The sequence below is a fragment of the Dendrobates tinctorius genome, unplaced genomic scaffold, assembly GCF_039654945.1.
Source record: "Dendrobates tinctorius isolate UK_male_01 unplaced genomic scaffold, ASM3965494v1 ptg000194l, whole genome shotgun sequence".
NCBI classification, from domain to species: domain Eukaryota; kingdom Metazoa; phylum Chordata; class Amphibia; order Anura; family Dendrobatidae; genus Dendrobates; species Dendrobates tinctorius.
In genome coordinates, this window is record NW_027361861.1 from 2161638 (window position 1) to 2183530 (window position 21893).

At 43.7% G+C, this 21893-nt stretch overlaps 1 protein-coding gene across 12 annotated transcripts in view; it reads left to right on the plus strand.

The window, feature by feature from the left end:
• The window catches only part of DPF3 (double PHD fingers 3), a 474508-nt gene that overhangs the window by 335201 nt on the left and 117414 nt on the right, over positions 1 to 21893 (plus strand). For all 12 annotated transcript variants that reach the window (XR_012221569.1, XM_073552705.1, XM_073552706.1 and 9 more), the window contains one exon: positions 19243 to 19367. Coding sequence is in view for 11 of the 12 variants with exons in the window: in XM_073552705.1 (XP_073408806.1) it covers positions 19243 to 19367 (125 nt within the window). In the remaining variant the exon portion in view is untranslated. The remainder of the gene's footprint in view (positions 1 to 19242; positions 19368 to 21893) is intronic.

Consider the following 21893-nt stretch of genomic DNA (forward strand, 5'->3'; position numbering starts at 1 on the left):
CAATATTCAGTTATAGTCATTCGTTGTCTTTATTTTAATGGGGTTTTATACCATTAGTAGTTTTTGCCCATTTAACTAAAGTAAATTTTTGGGTCCATCCACTAAACTTGAAACTAAAGTAATAGTAAGACCATCATCAAGAATGTAAAAACACATTCTTATTTTGTTGTTTTTATATTAACAGTTCGAATGTAGACCTATGATATTTGTAAGGCTTGTTAAAGAAATCTCTATATGGGTAAAATGTAAGACCCATAAATTGTGTGCATGCATCCTTGTGCATAAAAGCTAGAAAACCCCAAACCCTGTCTGAATAACTAACTCACCGTAAGACTTTTTAAGTACGCAGAGATTTGGTTATAATGTCTTTCATTTTATCCGAAAACCATAACTTTGTTTTTTTGCATGTACAGTAGCCATGTATATATTCAGGAAATAAAGTGGTTGCAATCAATGCCAAAGGTACTTAACATTTTGGGTCAAGGTGTGAGCCTTTCCCGAGCGTGTGTGTGAGTGTATAGATATGTGTGTGTGTGTATGTATAATATATTGAAAAAAAAGCATGATGTTAGGGAACACAATGTATTTAAGAACTTTATTTTTAACTAAAAGGGTAGCCTAAGTCCAATCATTTCCACATTAGGAGAGGAGTAGTGATGTTACATGAACAAATATCTGCCTGTCGTGTGTGTGAGTGGCGGCTATCATGCATTTGTCCTATTCATCACCCTAGGACAGGTGCAGGATACCTGCCACTTGTACGCACAACAGATATCTGTAGATGTGATGTCACCCATCTTGTTCACTTCCAGGTGCAAAAATAAGCATATATATATAATTTATATACACCCTATATATATATTTGATATCTGTGTAATCTTAAAAAAAAAGTTTTATTAAATATTTTACACTTGCAAATAACTTTTTTGTGTGTGGCTGCAGTTGTAGCTATAATAGGACAGACCTGTAGTTATACAGTGGGTACGGAAAGTATTTAGACCCCTTTAAATTGTTCACTCTGTTTCATTGCAGCCATTTGGTTAAATTCATAAAAGTTCATTTTTTTTCTCATTAATGTACACTTTGCACCCCATCTGGACTTAAAAAACAAACAGAAATTTAGAAATTTTTCCAAATTTATTATAAAAGAAAAACTAAAATATCACATGGTCATAAGAATTTAGACCCTTTGCTCAGACACTTATATTTACGTCACATGCTGTCCATTTCCTTGTGATCCTCCTTCATTCGAGTCCAGCTGTGTTTAATTAAACTGATAGTACTTGATTTGTAAAGGCACACATCTGTCTATATAAGACCTCACAGCTCACAATGCAAGTCAGGCCAAATGAGAATCATGAGGTCAAAGGAACTGGCCAAGGAGTTCAGAGACAGAATTATGGCAAGGCACAGATCTAGGCAAGGTTACAAAACAATTTCTGCATTTCTCAAGGTTCCGAAGAGCACAGTGGCCTCCATAATCCTTAAATGGAAGAAGTTTGGGACCACCAGAAGTCTTCCTAGACCTGGCCGTCCAGCCAAACTGAGCAATTGTGGGAGAAGAGCCTTGGTGAGAAAGGTAAAGAAGAACCTCCAAAATCACTGTGGCTGAGCTCCACAGATGCAGTAGGGAGATGGAAGAAAGTTCTACAAAGTCAACTATCACTGCAGCCCTCCACCAGTAGGGCCTTTATGTCAGAGTGGCCCAACAGAAGCCTCTCCTCCGTGCCAGACATATGAAAGCCCGCATAGAGTTTGCTACAAAACATGTGAAAGTCTCACAGACTATGAGAAATAAGATTGTCTGGTCTGATGAGACAACAATAGAACTCTACTCTTCTCCATCTGCACCTTTGGCCTGGGACAGCTCATAGAATCCCACGGCTTGCAGTATCACCCTACGCCGATGACACGCAGATCTACCTATCTGGACCTGACCTCACCTCCTTACTGACGAAAATCCCACAATGTCTGTCTGCTATTTCAGCCTTCTTTTCTGCTCGCTTTCCCAAACTGAACATGGACAAAACAGAATTCATCATATTTTCCCCATCTCACTCTACCCCTCCACCAGACCTATCCATCAGTGTCAATGGCTGCTCGCTTTCCCCTGTCCCGCATGCTCGGTGCCTTGGGGTGATCCTCGACTCTGCCCTCCCTTTCAAACCACATTTGCAAGCCCTTGCCTCCTCCTGCCGCCTCAAACTCAAAAATATTTCCCGGATCCGCACATTCCTCAACCATAAAACCACAAAAACACTAGTGCACGCCCTTATCATCTCCCTCCTCGACTACTGCAACCTCCTACTCTCTAGCCTCCCGTCCAGCACTCTGGCACCACTCCAGTCCATTCTACACTCTGCTGCCCGACTAATCCACCTGTCTCCCTGCTATTCCCCAGCCTCGCCCTATGCCAGGCCCTTCACTGGCTTCCTTTTGCCCAGAGGCTCAAGTTGAAAACGCTAAGCATGACATACAAAGCCATCCACAACCTGTCTCCTCCATACATCTGTGAAATGTCTCCCAGTACCTACCCGCACACAACCTTCGATACTCTCAAGATCTCCTTCTCTACTCCACTCTTATCCCTTCGTCCCACAACCGCATAAAAGACTTCTCCCGTGTTTTCCACATACTCTGGAACTCTCTGCCTCAACACATCAGACTCTCACCAACAACGGAAACCTTCAAGAAGAACCTGAAGACCCACCTGTTCTGACAAGCCTACAGCCTGCAATGATCCTCAGTCTACTGAACCACTGCACAACCAGCTCTACCCTCCTAGTGTATCCTCATCCATCCCTGTAGACTGTGAGCCCTTGCGGGCAGGGTCCTCTCTCCGTGTGTACTTGTGTGTCCCTTGTCTTGCACATGTTTATTGTACTTGTCTACATTTCCCCTTTTCACTTGTAAAGCGCCATGGAATAAATAGCGCTATATAAATGTATAATAATAATAACTATTTGGTGATAATTGTAAGTGGTATGTGTGGAGAAAACCAGGCCCTGCTCATCACCTGCCCAATACAATACCAACAGTGAAACATGGTGGTGACAGCATGATGCTATGGGGGTGTTTTTCAGCTGCAGGGACAGGACCACTGGTTGCAATTGAAGAAAACATGAATGCGGCCAAGTACAGAGATATCCTGGATGAAAACCTCTTCCAGAGTGCTCTGGACCTCAGACTTGGCCAAAGGTTCACCTTCCGACAAGACAATGACCCTAAGCACACAGCTAAAATAACAAAGGAGTGGTTTCAGAACAATTCTGTGACCATTCTTGACTGGCCCAGCCAGAGCCCTTGACCTAAACCCAATTGAGCATCTCTGGAGAGACCTGAAAATGGTTGTCCACGAATGTTCACCATCCAACCTGACGGAACTGGAGAGGATCCCCAAATCCAGGTGTGAAAAACTTGTTGCATCATTCCCAAGACAACTCATGGCTGTACTAGCTCAATAGGGTGTTTCTATTCAATACTGAGCAAAGGGTCTGAATACTTATGACCATGTGATATTTCAGTTTTTCTTTTTTAATGAATTTGCAAAAAATTCTACATTTCTGTTTGTTTGTTTTTCAGTCAAGATGGGGTGCAGCGTGTACATTAATGAGAAAAAAATGAAGTTTTTGAATTTACCAAATGGCTGCAATGAAACAGTAAAAAAAATAAAAGGGGGCTGAATACTTTCCGTACCCACTGTAACTGGTACAATCGTGCATTCTCCATTTCTGATTCTAAATCAAGTTTTTATTGGATAGTGGTTAGATAAAAAGAAAAAAAGTTTTCACTCCATAATAAGACTGTGTAAAGTATACATTTATTTCTATTTTGTAATTATAATGTATTACATATGCATCAAAGGGGCAAAATACTTTTTTTTTCATGGCAGACGTGGAGGCCATCGTTAGGTTGTCATGGTGGCAGGGGGTCTATCGGCAGGCTTGGAGTGGCCCATAGGGGAACAGGGAATCCCTCTGTGGGCCCCTGTCTAGATCTGGGCCCCCAACCCCACTGTATGGGCAGTACTTGGCATAATTCACTTAATTCACCCTGTCCAGAAAAAAAAGCAGCATCTCATCATTCATTAACCAAACTACCCATTTTATTGTTATATAGAGATATAGGTGAATTTATGAACAAGTATAGTGTAATATTTGTATGCAGGTGAAAAGTGGGCCCCCTAAGTCAATGTTACTGGTGGGCCAGTCCGACACTATCGGTACCCCGCAATTTCATCAGTGGATCACAGATGTGTTTACACAAGTACTGACAGCATATGAGAGATTATATAGCCAGGATCAAAGTTAACGTAGATCCTAGCCAGTGCTGCAGTGTGTCATCTGTATTTTACGGCAGATACCCAGTGCGAGCGACACACACACAAATCATTTTGTGTTGCTGTGCTGCGAAAGGGTTAAACAAATTGTTCTCTGTATCTCTTCTTTCTCATTCATGTTGCAATTAATGTGGTTCCTCCTGCTGGACCTTGTTCAATATGCAGTAGCTGCATCAGTACTGAAGGATTTATGTATCCAATCCTGTGCCACAGAGCTGAGGGCTGAAGAGCCAGCCATGGCCGGGCTAATGCTTGTGGCATAAGGCCATTGTGACCTTGACAACACAGCTTTTTTCCTGAATGCAGATAAAATGATTCAACTAAACCGATGGAATACACTAAATGCAAAGTAATTAAGATTCTAAGCAAGCTGGTCATAATCACACAGCTTTTTTTTTTTTTTCGTGAGATCAATTCTGCTGAATTTTTTGTGTGCAGTTTCTCCCAAATGCAGTGGTAACCTTAGTGCAGCCTATGCTATATCTATATATTTTGTTGTAATCAATGTGGTAGTATAGATGTAGATCTAGCACAGAGTTACAATTGAACACAGGTTATAAACATCTTATGCTGCTGACACTGTATTTGTGCATCTTTGCGATGTATGTAACATTCACTTTATACTCAATTTCTACAGCATAATTCCAGCTGCCAGGTGCACACAAAATATACGTGTTCTTCTATAAAAAAAAAAAAAAGTGCTGGAGCCCGTGCTCTTGCAGCTGCTGTGTTTTATAAATGGCATGTCAGCCGGCACAGCCTGGAGATTGGACGCTTCCCAGGGCAGATGAGGAGAGGGAGCCACTATTGATCACTGTGCTGAGTGTGCATCAGTAGTGATCAATCTTCTAGTCTCCGCAGCCGCTTCCCTCCCTCGTCCACTTTATTGATAGAACAAAAGGAGTCCAACCTAGTTCCTAATTTATTCTTCAGTGATTTTACCTCCATGGATCCTTGTTTTTCAATTTAAAGCTTGGTCCCAAAAACACACCAAGATCTGTGAGGTCCTATATATTAAGGTTGCTTAAAAAAAAAAAAAAAATGAAAATATAAGCGCTCCAAGCTCACTCACTATCTGCATTGTGCACATTTATCCAGTAGTATACCTTATGTATAAAGGAGACGGAAATGATAAAAGCAACAAAGAATTTTCATATATTTTAAGACATGCAAGTGAGATTATGTTCTAAATGCTCACCATCCACGAGATACCTGTCAATTATTTCCCTTCACTCACCCACACTGCCTAATACCACTGGACATATTGGCTCTCACAGAGTAGAAAAACAAAGACAGAAAGGGTCCCTGTGCAAAAACAATATACCGTATTGGCAGTCCAATGGTTCTGACAGAAGCTGTTTTGGAGGTGGTAGTGGGACCTCTTAACCCTTGGCCACTATGCAGCTGCACCAATGATATTGTCCACGCCTGCTCTCACGCATCCTTCCTAAAAATTCTCTTGAGACATTTCTTTATTACATCTGATGTGGAGTAATAAACATGGCCATAAGACGACATGTCAAAGGCCACATAGAAATCAATAACATACATACATCTCACCACCTGTGCACTTGACCCAATCCCATCCCACTTCACCCCAAACCTCACCACAGTCTTCATCCCAACCCTAACCCATCTCTTCAACCTATCACTAACAACTGGTGTTTTCCCCTCAAGCTTTAATCATGCCTCAATCAAACCTATCCTCAAAAAGCCCTCTCTTGACTCATCCTCTATATCTAGCTATCGCTCTACATCACTTCTCCCCTATGCCTCAAAACTACTGGAACAACACGTCCATCTTGAACTGTCCGCCCACCTCTCTTCTTGCTCCTTCTTCGACCGATTACAATCTGGTTTCCGGCTGCACCACTCCACTGAAACTGCCCTAAGGTCACCAACGACCTATTAACCGCCAAGGCCAAACGACACTACTCTATCCTCCTACTCCTGAACCTGTTCTCTGCCTTTGACACCGTGTGGACAATTCCCTATTACTACAGACCCTCTCATCTCTTGGCATCACAGACTTGGCCCTATCTTGGATCTCGTCATACCTAACAGACCGGACATTCAGCGTCTCCCACTCGCACACCACCTTCTCACCTCGTCCTCCATCTGTCGGATCTCTGCAAGGTTCAGTCCTAGGGCCCCTGCTCTTTTCCATTTACACCTTTGGCCTAGGACAGCTCATAAAATCTCACGGCTTTCAGTATCATCTCTATGCTGATGACACACAGATCTACATCTCTGGACCAGATATCACCTCCCTACTAACCAGTATCCCACAATGTCTGTCTTCTATTTCATCCTTCTCCGCAAGATTTCTAAAACATAATATGGATAAAATAGAATTCATCAGCTTTCCCCCATCTCACTCAACCCTGTTGTGAATTCTCTCTCTGGCTTCCCTCTGGTGATTACTGAAGGTAGTGGAGCTGGTCAGATTGACGGGGGGTTGCGAGTTCTCTTTCTGGGCTCCCTCTGGTGGTTACTGGAGGTAGTGGAGCTGATCTGATTGACAGAGGCTTGCAACCTGATAATGAGGAAGACGATTGGAGATCTGGGGTTTCTGATTGGGATTTAAGACAGCTGACTCCCTCTATCCCTGCTGGTGATTTTCTTCCTGTGCCTTCTGAGGTCTGATGTCTGCTGCTCTTTCCCTGCATGGTTCAGCTAAGTGGTCCATTTGCTATTCTGTTTGCATTTGATCTGGTTTTGTCTATCTCAGCTTTGTGCGGGTCAGCCAGCTCCGGCTGGGGCTGTGCTGAATCACCGCCCATATGTTACTGCTTGTGCCAGTGTTGTTTTGTCCCCTGTTATATTGGTCTCTTTTTGCTTTGCTTTCAGAATATACCAGAGTGCTGATATAGTGGGGGCGAAGTTGTGTGACTTCGGTGTTTTTTGTGCATCAGACGTGTTGGACTTTTTGCAGGGTTTTTTGCGTGATTGCAGACAGTGTCTTTCCTTTCCTGTCCTGTCTAGTCAGTGTGGGCCCCATCGTTTGCTCAGTCTATTTTTCTGCCTGCGTTTGTGTTTTCATCTTGTCTCACTGACAATATATGTTTGGGGGCTATCTATTCCTTTGGGGTCTGCTCCGGGGCAGTTTAGATTTCCCCTTTCTTGCTTTAGGCTTAGCTCTCTGGCTGTGCAGAGGCATCTAGGATCATCGTAGGTATGCTCCACGGCTACTGCTAGTTGTGTGGACAGGATCAGGGGTCTGCAATCCGCTTAGTTTCCAACCTCTCTGGTTTTCTGTGGCTTAGCCTGGGCCTGCTATCCTCCTCGGTGACCCATTCATAAAAAAATCACCAACCTAACTGTAGACTCTAGGGTACTCTAAAGAAGGAAAGAATTAAAAAAAAAAAAAGTGTCAGAATTTCTCTTTCCTCCATGACGGCACCACGGAGAGAGAGGGATCTACCCTCAGGGACAGGAAACCTACAGATGAAAAAGGCGGGACCTCTCTCCCACATCAGTTGGTTTCCTATCCCTGATGGGGAACCTACAGCAGCACGTACCTGCAGATCGACGCGGGATGCCGGTGACCGATCCAGTGCGGTAACAGGCAGTGGGGCTCCCTGCCTCGGCTGGGTCGGGGCCATGTGCTGGCTTCCCCCGAAGCACCACCACCGGGGTCGGCGGGCCTTGAGGGTGAGTGGGGAGAGGCAGTGAAGATGGAATTCCTACAGGGGAGCTGGAAAAGGGGTTAGCTACCAGCACCTTGAAAGTACAGGTGGTGGCTTTAGAAGCTTTGTATAACCATGACTTAGCCAGAAATCGGTGGGTTAGGAGATTCATGAGAGCCTGAAGTAGATCCAGGCCGATCCCTCTACGCACCCCCCCGGGATCTAAACCTAGTGTTAAACACACTGACCAACTCTCCCTTCGAACCCCTAGAGGAAGCTCCCCTAAAAATATTGTCCCTTAAGACCTCCCTCCTCGTAGCCTTAACTTCTGCCTGTCGCATTACTGATATGCAAGTTTTATCTGCCCACTCACCCTTCACTCAAGTACTGGATGGTAGGGTAATTCTCAAAACCGACCCGGCCTATCTCCCCAAGGTTCCATCACAGTTTCATAGGACCCAGGAGATCTCCTTACCCTCCTTCTGTCCCAATCCCAAGAACAAAACAAAAGAGGGTCCACGGAAGGGTCAAAAGGCATTGAAGGTCACACTGGTGAGATGGATAAGAGAGGCCATCACCCTATCCTACTCCTCTTGCGGGGCGGCCATCCCGGAGGACGTAAGGGCCCATTCAACCAGGGCAGTGGCGTCATCATGGGCGGAGAAAGTCGGGGCTTCATTAGACCAGATATGTAGAGCTGCCACTTGGTCTTCCCCCTCTACATTTTTCAAACATTACCGTCTAGACTTGACCTCCTCTTCAGATCTCACCTTTGGGAAAAGGGTTCTGGAGGCGGTGGTCCCTCCCTAGGTGTACAATCTTTGTAATTCTCTCCGTGGTGCCGTCATGGGGGTAAGATAAAATCGTAGTTACTTACCGATAACGGTATTTTTCTGATCCCATGACGGCACCCGTACATCCCCTCCCTTTCACACACAGGTGTGCACATTAGAGTGAGTTAATTAGCCTTAGTATTTAGCCACGCGGTGCCTCTATTAAGCTTAATTTGATTAATTTTGGATTTTTATAGCCATTTGAGTTGCAGCTGTAAGTTCTGTGTAAAGTTCTGTAAACCAACTGATATGGGAGAGAGGTACCGCCTTTTTCATCTGTAGGTTTCCTGTCTCTGAGGGCGGATCCCTCTCTCTCCGTGGTGCCGTCATGGGATCAGAGAAATACCATTATCGGTAAGTAACTGCGATTTTTTTTTTTTATATATATTTTTTCCTCTTTTTTTTTTTCTGGGGCCATAGGAGGAGATTTTTTGTCTAAATGGAGACTAAGCAATTGTCTGATCATGTTGAGTAGCTCCCTGCTGAAGTGCGGGGAATTTCTGCCTACCTCGCTCAATCATCTGCTGTTGAACCAAAAATCCTTACTCCTGATGTGTTTTCTGGGGATCGGTCTAAATTTTTGAATTTTAAGAATAATTGTAAACTACTTTTTGCTTTGAAACCTAACTCATCGGGGAGCTCTGTGCAGCAGGTTAAAATTGTCATCTCCCTGCTGCGGCGATCCTCAGGATTGGGCCTTTTCTTTGACACCCGGAAATCCTATTCTGGCTAATGTGGACGCGTTTTTTCAAGCCTTGGGGTTGTTGTATGATGAACCTAATGCTATTGATCAAGCTCAGAAAACCTTATTGGCATTGTCAAAAATTCCAAAAGTGGGCGGTCCTTACTAAATGGAATGACGATTCCCTAGCAGCTCTCTTTCGGAAGGGTTTGGCAGAAACCGTAAAAGATGTTATGGTGGGTTTTCCTGTTCCCTCTGGTCTTGACGACTCTGTCATTGGCCATTCAAATTGATCGGCGTTTACGTGAACGTAAAACTACACGAGAGGCGTTGCCGCCTTTCGAACGAACTTCTGAACCCATGCAATGCGATAGGGTTTTGTCTAGGGCGCAACGTTAGGAGTTTAGAAGGCGTAATAAGTTGTGTTTTTTCTGTGGGGACTATTGCTGTCTGCCCTAAACGTGAAAAGCGTTTTGCTCACACATTTGTGGTGGGCAGTGTACAGCCTAAGTTCCTTTTGGCAATTACCCTGATCTGCTCCTTGTCTACATTTTCCGCTAAGGCTTTTGTTGATTCAGGAGCAGCTTTGAATCTGATGGATTTGGACTTTGCTAAACATTGTGGTTTTCCCATGATACCCCTGCGGACTCCTATCCCTTTGAGGGGCATTGATGCTACTCCTTTGGCGGAGAATAAACCCCAGTTTTGGACCCAGGTGATAATGCGGGTCGCCCCGGACCACCAAGAAAATTGTAAATTTTTGTTGTTGCACAATTTGCATGATACTATTGTTCTGGGTTTTCCTTGGTTGCAAACTGATAATCCTGTTTTAGATTGGAAATCTGTGTCTGTGGTGAGTTGGGGTTGTCAGTGTTCTTAGTGACACTCCTGTTTTCTCCACCTCCTCCCAGTCTCATGATATTCCTGACTATTTGGCTGATTTTTCTGATGTATTCAGTGAGAGTAAGGCTGGAGTCACACTAACCTGCGCAAAATACGGTCAGTATTTTACATGCGTACTACGGATGACAGACCCCTAAACAGTGCTCCGTATGTTATCCGTAATCAAGGTGTGGTCGCGTATTTTGCGCATGTCAGCATCCGTATGTAATCCGTATGGCATCCGTATGGTGAGATTTTCTCGCAGGCTTGCAAAATGGACATAAAATGGAGCCCTATGACAGTTTTAATAAAGAAATGAAAGAATAGATATAGACACATAGAATGCATATATATATATATATATATATATATGTATTCTATGTGTCTATATCTATTCTTTCATTTCTTTATTAAAACAGTCAGTGTGAGTTTACTGTATCGTGCACTGAATTGCCGGCTTTGCTAAAAGACACGTGGTGCGTATTTCTCGCAGGTCACATGTGTGCTCCGTGTGTCATCTGTATTTTTTGCGCACCCATAGACTTGCATTGGCGTATTACGGGTGTAGTACGCTGACAATCGCAGCATGCTGCGAGTGGCACGGAGCGTAGGATACTGAGGAGAAATATACGCCTGGTGCGAGTGACCCCATAGAGAATCATTGGTCCGTGTCTAATGCGTGCTTTTTGCGCCTCTCACGCACCCGTATTCCTCGCCAGTGTGACTCCGGCCTAAGTCTGCGTCTTTGCCTTCTCATAGGAGTTATGACTGTGCAATTGAGTTAATGCCCGGGTGTAAATTTCCCTAGGGTCGGCTTTTCAAATTATCGGTACCCGAACATGATGCTATGCGATCTTACAGTATATCAAGGAGTCGTTGAAGAAGGGTCATATTAGACCATCCTCTTCACCTTTAGGTGCTGGGTTTTTTTTGTGGCCAAGAAAGATGGTTCATTAAGGCCATTTATTGACTATCGTTCCCTTAACAAAATCACTGTTAAATATCAGTACCCGTTACCCCTGATTTCTGATTTATTTTCCAGAGTTAAAAGTGCCTGTTAGTTTACAAAGCTTGACCTCAGGGGGCGTATAATCTTATTCGTATCAAGCACGGGGATGAATGGAAGGTAATGTTTAATACTCCGGAGGGACATTTTGAGTACCTGGTGATGCCTTTTGGGCTCACTAATGCCCCTTCTGTCTTCCAGTCTTTTATAAACGATATTTTCCGGGACTTTGTGGATAAGTTTTTGATCATTTATCTGGATGATATTTTGATCTTTTCCAGTGATTGGGATTCTCATGTGGAACATGTCAGGACTGTGTTCCGGATTTTGAGGGAAAATTCTCTGTATGTTAAGGGATCGAGGTGCCTCTTTGGTGTACTGAGGATTTCATTTTTGGGATTCATTTTGTCCCCGTCTGCTATTGAAATGGACCCGGCCAAGATACAGGCCATTTATGATTGGGTTCAGACCACTTCTTTGAAGGCTCTCCAGAAGTTTTTGGGTTTTGCTAATTTCTACTATAAATTTATAAGTAATTTTTCTGGTATTGTTAAACCACTGACTGATTTGACCAAAAAGGGCACTGATGTGGTGAATTGGTCTCCAGAGGCAGTTTTGGCATTTCAGGAGCTCCAGCGGAGATTCACTTCTGCTCCGGTTCTACGGCAACCTGATGCCTCACTCCCATTTCAGGTGGAGGTAGATGCTTCTGAGATTGGTGCAGGAGCCGTTTTGTCCCAAAGAGATCCGGTGACTTTTAAGATGAATCCCTGTGCCTTCTTTTCTCGAAAATTCTCCCCATCTGAACGTAACGATGACGTGGGGAATCGGGAATTGTTGGCCATGAAATGTGGAGACATTGGTTGGAGGGAGCTAGACATCAAGTTGTGGTCCTCACCGACCACAAGAATTTGATTTATCTTGAATCAGCCAAACGCTTGAATCTTAGACAGGCTAGGTGGGCCTTGTTTTCCACGCGTTTTAATTTTGTAGTCTCTTTTCTTTCGGGCACTAAGAATGTTAAGGCGGACGCCCTTTCTAGGAGTTTCTTTGCGGATTCTCTTGATGTGACCGAACCTACTACCATTCTAAATGAGGGTGTAGTTCTTTACGCCATCTCACCCGATTTGAGACGTTCCCTGGAGGAATTTCAGGATGACAAACCTGAACGTTGCCCTATGGGAAAATTGTATGTCCCTGACCAGTGGAGGAAAAGAGTAATGCTTGAAATTCATTGCTCTGCGTTGGCTGGTCATCCAGGTATTTTTGGTACCAGAAAAAACGGCAAACATAACCCAAGCTCTATTTAATTATGCACCTGTATCTGGACCTGTATCGCCCTTCATCTGTGTTTGCTGGTCAGGCAGGTGTGGAGGTTAAACATGAGATGTCTATATCCAGACCTGGTTGGCCTTTATCTGCACTTGCTCTTTCTGGCTCCATGGGAGTGATTCAGAAATGTTTCAGGTACAGATTGCATTCAATATGGTCTTGCTTTTAATGCATTTAGGAGGCCGCAATGGTACAGCGAATATAAAAAACATAGAGTAGGACTGCCCCACATAAGATTGCCTTGGCGCGGCGGGGTGGCTCAAATGATTGATCAATTTTTTGCCAAATATCTCATTTTGAATACAGCTAGAAATTAATATGTGCATATGCACTTTATGTATTGCGTTCTGACCACAAGCAGTGCTGGCTTCTCTCCTTTTTTTACTTGATGTTGGTTACCACTATTGCCGTGCGCGCTGGGTTATGTTTGCCGTTTCTTCTGTGTTCACTGTGATTGATCTAGGCTGCTGTGCACACACAGCAGCCCTGCCCTGCCCCAAGCTCTATTTAGTTATGCACCTGTATCTGGACCTGTATGGCCCTTCATCTGTGTTTGCTAGTCAGGCAGGTGTGGAGGTTAAATCTGAGATGTCTATATCCAGACGTGGTTGGCCTTTATCTGCACTTGCTCTTTCTGGTTCCATGGGAGTGATTCAGAAATGTTTCAGGTACAGATTGCATTCAATATGGTCTTGCTTTTAATGCATTTAGGAGGCCGCAATGGCACAGCGAATATAAAAAAACGTAGAGTAGGACTGCCCCACATAAGATTGCCTTGGCACAGCGGGGTGGCTCAAATGATTGATCAATCTTTTGCCAAATATCTCATTTTGAATACAGCTAGAAATTAATATGTGCATATGCACTTTATGTATTGCGTTCTGACCACAAGCAGCGCTGGCTTCTCTCCTTTTTTTACTTAGTGTCTTTCCTGTCCTGTCTAGTCAGTGTGGGCCCCATCGTTTGCTCAATCTATTTTCTGCCTGCGTTTGTGTTTTCATCTTGTCTCACCGACAATATTTGGTTGGAGGCTATCTATTCCTTTGGGGTCTGCTCCGGGGCAGTTTAGATTTCCCCTTTTTTGCTTTAGGCTTAGTTAGCTCTCTGGCTGTGCTGAGGAATCTAGGATTATCATAGGTACGCTCCACAGCTACTGCTAGTTGTGTGGACAGGATCAGGGGTCTGCAATCGCTTAGTTTCCAATCTCTGTGGTTTTCTGTGGCTTAGCCTTGGCCTGCCTTCTTCCTCGGTGACCCATTCATAACACAACCCCCCTAACAGACCTATCCATTAAAGTAAATGGCTTCTCACTCTCCCCAGTCCACAAGTTTGCTACCTCGGGGTAATCCTTGACACGGATCTCTCTTTCAAACCACATATCAAAGCGGTTTCCACTTCCTGGCGACTTGAACTCAAAAGCATTTCACGGATCCGTACATTCCTCAACCACAAATCAAAAAACCCTAGTCCATGACCTCAACTCCCACCTTGACTACTGCAACCTCCTGCTCTGTGGCCTCCCCTCTAACACTCTCGCACCCCTCCAATCTATTCTGAACTTTGCTCCTCAACTAAAACACCTGTCCCCCCGCTATTCCCCAGCCTCTTCCCTGCTCTGGCTCCCCATTACCCAAAGACTCCAGTTCAAAACCCTAACCATGACATAGAAAGCCATCCACAACCTGAGTCCTCCATACATCTGTGAACTTGTCTCCCGGTACTTACCTGCATGCAACCTCCAATCCTCACAAGATCTCCTTCTCTACTCCCCTCTTATCTCCTCTTCCCACAATCAGGATTTCTCCCGCGCATCACCCCTACTTTATAAATTTCGACCATAAAATATCAGGCTTTCTCCTACTGTGGAAACCTTCAAAAAGAACCCGAAGACCTACCTCTTCCGACAAGCCTACAACCTGCAGTAACCACCATTCGACAAAGCCACTGCACCACCAGCTCTACCCTCGCCTACTGTATCCTCACCCATCCCTTGTAGATTGTGAGCCCTCACGGGCAGGATACTCTCTCCTCCTGTACCAGTCATGACTTGTATTGTTTAAGATTACTTTACTCGTTTTTACTATGTATACCCCATCTCACATGTAAAGCGTCATGGAATAAATGGCTCTACAATAATAATAATACTACATAAAGACATACACAAATAGCAGAAAATGCTTCCTTCCTAGGAGAGAATACCTCTGAAACTTGCATGTATTGCTCGCAGGCTCTGCGGTGTGCACAAGCTCTAATAATGGCAATCAGTAATTGTGTTTTTATGCAGGTTCTTCACTTTTTAGTAACGTTCTTCAAGCGTGTGGATACTTTTTGATGGTTTTTGTTTTTCTCAAATACGGTTATTTTGACCTGAAAATAATTTTTTTGCAATGTGTTTCCTGAAAACTTCTAGACCCTTTGACTTCTATAGCTTCTACAATACTGTTCGTAGTTGGCTGCAAAAAGCTTGTCTGACAGCTGAGTCTGTAACACATATCTCCTTTCTTCTAAAACAGGGGTGCAACATGTGGCCCTGAGGTCAAATTCAGCCCACAATGCCATTCGGTTCACCTTCCAAACATATGGACAGAAAAATGCTTGTTTAGCTCAAACCTTGACTCCAGCGATGAGTCACAATCAGTTTTCTCTGCTGCAGATCTAGCAGAGCTTGGAATGGTGAGCTGTGTATAACCCCTCCCCCACCACTGATTGGCTGCTTTATGTGTACACTGTATTGTACCAATTGACAGAAAGCTGCTAATCGGTGGTGTCGTTACACAGATCAGTTGACTAGGAGGCACGAGACACATAGTCCTCCAGTAATCTCTTGCTCATAAAATACTGATTTTATTGAAATTACAGCAAGCAGTCCAGTAAGTGACTGGAATTGGGGTCTCTGCCCTTACATTATGCTGCTCTGATTACATAGCAAAAACCTGCTGACAGATTCCGTTTAAATCAGCGGTAACCTGGCCTGTGTTTTCTTGGTTTAGGTAGATGACACTTCTAAAATTATCCACAGGCTGTTCCAAATGTAGTGTGACCCATGCACAGAATAAAAATGGACTCCCTGCCCACAGCAGAGAATTCGCAACATGCTTTACCATGAAGCGCAAACCTTTTTTTTTATTTAGTTTTCTAAGTACGGTATGTAGCTGTACTCTAGCAGTAAGATTAGAAATGTGTTTTCACTTGCCACAGTGCTGGGAAGAGTTTATAGGGATACATCATGGCGACAGGTTCCCTGCAAAAGTGCCTTTAGAAACGATGGCTTGCAGGTCACACCAGGCGGTGGCGAAATCAGATGGCAGATGCTTGTATGTATGCTCCCTGCGCCATCTTTGGAGGACAGTGCAATGACTTCAGTCATGAACTTAATTTGCACATGCTGAACCTGCTGCTCCATCTGCTTTTGTTTCCTCTGTCACCGTTTTGTTCTTGAAATTACAGTACCTATATGTAAGAATATTTTACTGCTGATAGCGAAACTAATGGGTTTCCCTTCTTCAACCTTGCATCTTACTGAGGATAGTAAAACAGAGACATCGTACCTGATTCTGTCAACCTGGAGTAAATTGATGGATGATTCTAGCATATAGGTTCTACAGTTTTGTGCTCAAAAGTTTACATACCCCGGCAGAATTTTTGCTTTTTTGGACTTTTTTTCAGAGACTATGAATGATGACACAAAAACTTTTTCTTCACTCATGGTTAGTGGTTGGGTGAAGCCATTTAATGTCAAACTACTGTTTTCTCTTTTTTTTTTTTTGCTTTTTTGCTACTGAACACTAGAGGGAGCAGCTGCTCACTTATGCCAATAAAAGCAATAAAAGTCTCCTCACCTTGTCATGCCAGGCTTGACATCTCTCACCCAGCTATACTAGATTTCACACTTTGCACTGACGAGGGGCGGCTGTATCCCAAAATACAGTGTCTGCAAATTGAGATTTTGGTTTTGACATTTATCCTAAGTCATGTGGCAAGGCTCGTTAGAGGGTCGATTATTGACTTTTAGGATTGCAACTTCCAAAAGGTGGTGTTGTAGTAGTTCTACTCTTCTTCCTCTATGAAGAGACAATTGCAATAAAAGCCATAGTAAAGCCATGTAGCACTACAACTGCTGAAAAGTTGGGCTGGCACTGCACCTACCAGTGTGACGTTGCTCCTTCTGTTTTGTTTTTTGTTTTTTGACAAAAGAAGGGGAAGTATTGTTTTGAAACATCTCACTCGCGCATCCACGATACTCTGTGCACACCTGAGGCACGCTAGGCAGACTCGAATAATGATCACTTTCGGTCATCACTAAATCTTAGCAGTGGCAACTCTCATCTCCTACCCCAGCACTGGGAAAATCTGTCCTCCTTGAATGTAGATTTTACCCATGAATGGAGAGTGATTTCTCTGATCAGATATAATACAAAAGTTGCTTATATTCATGTTCACTATTGACTTGACATAAAAATGAAAACAACGGTTTACAACTAGCAGCTGTAATAAAATAGTGACAGATCATCAATATGGACAGATTCATAGCTGTCACCTTTTTCTGCTTTTGCTGCTGTCATAATGTAGCACTACAACCTCAAATTCCTTGAGGCAGTTTGTTTTATCAGTTCCAGTGTTACCAAATAGGTAGAGTTATGATAGAGAATAAGTAACTAACCCGCAGTGTCAAAGGCAAGGAAATACAGTGGGGGAAAAAAAGTATTTAGTCAGCCACCAATTCTGCAAGTTTTCCTACTTAAAAAGTTGAGAGAGGCCTGTAATTGACATCATGGGTAGTAATGTGGTAATTACAGAGGCCTGTAATTTAGAGTGCAAACCTCCTTCCATCAGCTAGGGCATTGAAGATGAAACGTGGATGGGTCTTTCAGCATGATAATCATCCCAATCACACCGCCAGGGCAATGAAGGGAGTGGCTTCGTAAGAAGCTTATGAAGGTCCTGGAGTGGCCTAGCCAGTCTCCTGATCTCAACCCCATAGAAAAACTTTGAAGGGATTTGAAAATCTGTGTTGCCCAGCGACAGGCCCAAAACATCACTGCTCTAGAAAAGATCTGCATGGAGGAATGGGCCAACATACCACCCACAGTGTGTGCCAACCTTGTGAAGACTAGAGGTAGTGTCACACTTAGCGATGCACCAGCGATCCCGACCAGCGATATGACGCGGTCAGGATCGCTGGTGCATCGCTAAGTGGTCGCTAGTGAGCTGCCACACAGGCAGATCTCACCAGCGACATAGCAGGGGTCGGGGGTTGCTACTTACCTGTCAGACGAGGCGATCCTGACGTCCTCCCGCCATCGTCCACGCATCGCTCGTCGGCGCCACAGGAAGCCCAGCAGGAAGCTGACGACGAGAAACGGCCCAGGACGTTCTCGCGCGATCAGCGATAACCAGCGGGGGAGCCGGTCGGAGGTAAGTATCAGACATAGCGATATCGCTAGCAATATCGCTGCTACGTCACAAAAACCAATGACGTTATAGCGATATTGCTTGCGATATCGCTTAGTGTGACAGGCCCTTTACAGAAAACGTTTGGCCTCTGTCATTGCCAACAAAGGATATATGACAAAATATTGAGATGAACTTTTGTTAATGACCAAATACTTATTTTCCACCATAATTTGTAAAATAAATCTTGCCAAATCAGACAAGATGATTTTCTGGATTTGTTTTCTCATTCTGACTCTCATAGTTGTGGTCTACCTATGATGTCAATTACAGACCTCTCTCATCTTTTTAAGTGGGAGAACTTACACAATTGGTGGCTGACTAAATTCTTTTTTTTTTCCCACTGTATCAAAGTGAGTGTGCAGTAGCAAAGTATCTTCAAATACTGCACATTTTTATTCTAGCACAATTGTGTATTTTAACACTATAGTAAACAAGTGTTTTACAATGTATGATGGCTATGTATTGATGGCACGTTTATTTTTAGGATTGGCCATCAACATCAGATCTGGGAGTCGGGGTGGGAGAGACTCTAACAGTTGGCACCACTACTCATCAGCAGTTTTCAGCTTTGGTGGCAAAGTGTAAAAAGTGAATAGAGCCATAGAGTACAGATCTCTTCCCAAGTAGCCATTCCCCAGTATTACTCCACGGATGTATTTCACTTCAGTAGTAATGTCATAAGTGATAAGAAGGCAATTAAATTATCTTACTTTAGCAGTCACGCTAAATAAAGCTTACAGATTCAGATGAGACTATTTCCTCCCCCACCTTGACCCAATCTTAGACATCAATACAAATCTACCAAATATGGCACATTTTAATTTTCACAATATTTTTAATTGCTTTTCTTTAGAAATAACACAAAATCACCTGTTAGATGGTAGAATAAGTACTAAGATAATGATAGTTCCGCTCCTAATTATTTTCTAACCTGAGATTTATATGACATTATCCTTAGTCCTCCTACAAACATCCAGGTCTTGCTGCTTGGTTGCACAAAGGCAAATCACTGTTCAGATTTCTTCTCGTGAGGGATTATATAAGGAAAATATGACTGCTTATATACATTTTCTCCTTTGTTGTAGATGTAGACTTTCCTTTACGGAAAGACAATGTTATGTCAGAGGGCACCACACTAGAAGCCCTTCTACGAGGTGAAGGACTAGAGAAGAAGGATGTCAGAGAAGAGGACAGTCTACAAGAAATTCAGGTAAAGTGTTACTATTGGAATAAAAGCAAAAAACAATAGTTCTACACGGTTTCATATCTCTATTGTCTAAGTTGAACTACCCAGAAAATCACCTTTCTAAATAAATCCAGGAGAGCCAGTGATCAGTATAACAAAGTATCCAATCAAAAACATTTAGATGCTCCCACCAAATATTCTGCAGTGACTTCTCTCTGGCTAATAGAGAAGAAGGTGTCTGAAATGGGGACCTTTGACACCTATATGTTCAAGTCTAGTAGTAACTATAGACAGGGATGGGATAACACTGAAAGGGATGGCCACTTTTGGGGGCAATTGTTTTTTATTAAATGCATAAGTTTTTGGTTAAAAGATATATTAACAATTGGTTTTCATTACAACTTTTGTATCATTTGGTTTTTACAGACTCTTTGTTTCTAAGCACATTCTACATTGTTGCAGTCTGTGTCAATAAATCAGCTGAGAGGAGCTCAAAAAAAGACAAATAAGAGTTACAAACATTCCTGTTATACTGTTACAGTAAGCTCATTGATGGATTCTTAGATAAAGCAGTCTGCTACTTTCTCTTGTTGGTGCAGCTTCCTCCAATTGTAATACACCTCACATGAGGAAGCTGTTTTTTTCTATTGGAGTAGGCTGATGGACAGGTCACATGCTCCTCTATCATCAGCCATTCTGTGTAAAAAGCTGCACTAACAAGAGAAACTGTCTGACCCCTTTACCTGAGAATTTGTCAGTGAGCTTGTTCTGACAGATAAAACAGTTACAAACTTACCTATTACTGTCTTTTTCTGAGCTTCTCCCAGTTGATTTATTGCCACAAAATTATAGACTGTTCATGTCTTTGTCAGTGGGCAAACTTACAAAATCAGCAAGTGATCAAATACTTGTTTCCCCCTCTGTACGTTCCATACTTGGAAGTGTTGAAAAAATTGTTTCTGTGCTGAGATAACCTTATATAGGTGTCCCTGCTATCTACTGTTTAATAGCTGTGTTTGACCTTGCAGAGCTGCTCCAGTTCATTGTTGCCACATACCACAGCTCCAGGCCGGGGGGGGGGGGGGGGGGGAACATAAGTAGCATCAACAACACACCAGGGGCCTTCAGATGTTGCTTTCTGAGGTAACACATTTATCTGCCTGTTTTATCACTGGAATAAGTGTTTCTGCCACATCATCAGTCCTGTGAGCTCATCATACATTAAATCAGTGACATATATGCTCAGCTACAGCTGGAGCTCCTATGTCACTGACTTGATTGATGATGAGCTCAGAGGACTGGAGACGAGGCAGAAACACTCACTCTCAGGAAGCTGTGATCCCCTCCTATTTCATCTGTATACTCACTTATCATAAATTAATTATGCTTCCTCCCCTGCTTGTAAAGGAAAAACACCGTATGCATAACTTCAGAAGGTGCTCAAGTAGGGTCCCACACCATACATGAATAATAAAGAAAACTTGGCACTCAACTTCTAGAATATTTTTTTGGATTTTTTAATGCAGCCAGAAAATAATAGATGTTTCGGCCTCACCTTCCTTCATCAGTAACAGACTGCAGTATAGTAGTTAATCGCATTCAGTGTGATAGAAGTGACACCATAGTCACTTTAAATGTGCCTGGTCATGCACTAGGCGCTGGGCATGGATGGAGCCTGAATCAAATAGTACCTGGGTGGGTGGGGGTGCCGTGCAGACATCAGCGACCCAGAATCCACTGTTGGTCACCCAGGAATCCACCCAGGAACTATTTGATTCAGGCTCCATGCCCATCGCCTAGTGCGTGACCAGGCACATTTAAAGTGACTATGGTGTCACTTCTACTATCACACTGAATGCGATTAACTACTATACTGCAGTCTGTTACTGATGAAGGCCAGTGAGGCCGAAACGTCTATTATTTTCTGGCTGCATTAAAAAATCCAAAAAAAAATTCTAGAAGTTGAGTGCCAAGTTTTCCTCCCCTGCTTGGTAAGGAGCTGTGGTATGTGTCAACCATGAACTGAAGCAGCTCTGCATGGTCTAACACAGCGATGACATCAGGGGTGGATTAAGGGTAGCCAGGGCCCGGGGCAGTTCAGACTCTGTGGGCCCCCCTCGTCACGTGACGGGGGTCACGAATCGTAGAGCCACACTCTACATAGAGAATAATGGGGCCTCCAGCACCGACCTCCACCCGCAGAGCCACACTCTACATAGAGAATAATGGGGCCTCCAGCACCGACCTCCACCCGCAGAGCCGCACTCCACATAGAGAATAATGAAGCCTCCAGCACCGACCTCCACCTGCAGAGCCGCACTCCACATAGAGAATAATGGAGCCTCCAGCACCGACCTCCACCTGCAGAGCCCCACTCCACATAGAGAATAATGGAGCCTCCAGCACCGACCTCCACCCGCAGAGCCACACTCCACATAGAGAATAATGGAGCCTCCAGCACCGACCTCCACCCGCAGAGCCCCACTCCACATAGAGAATAATGGAGCCTCCAGCACCGACCTCCATCCGCAGAGCCGCACTCCACATAGA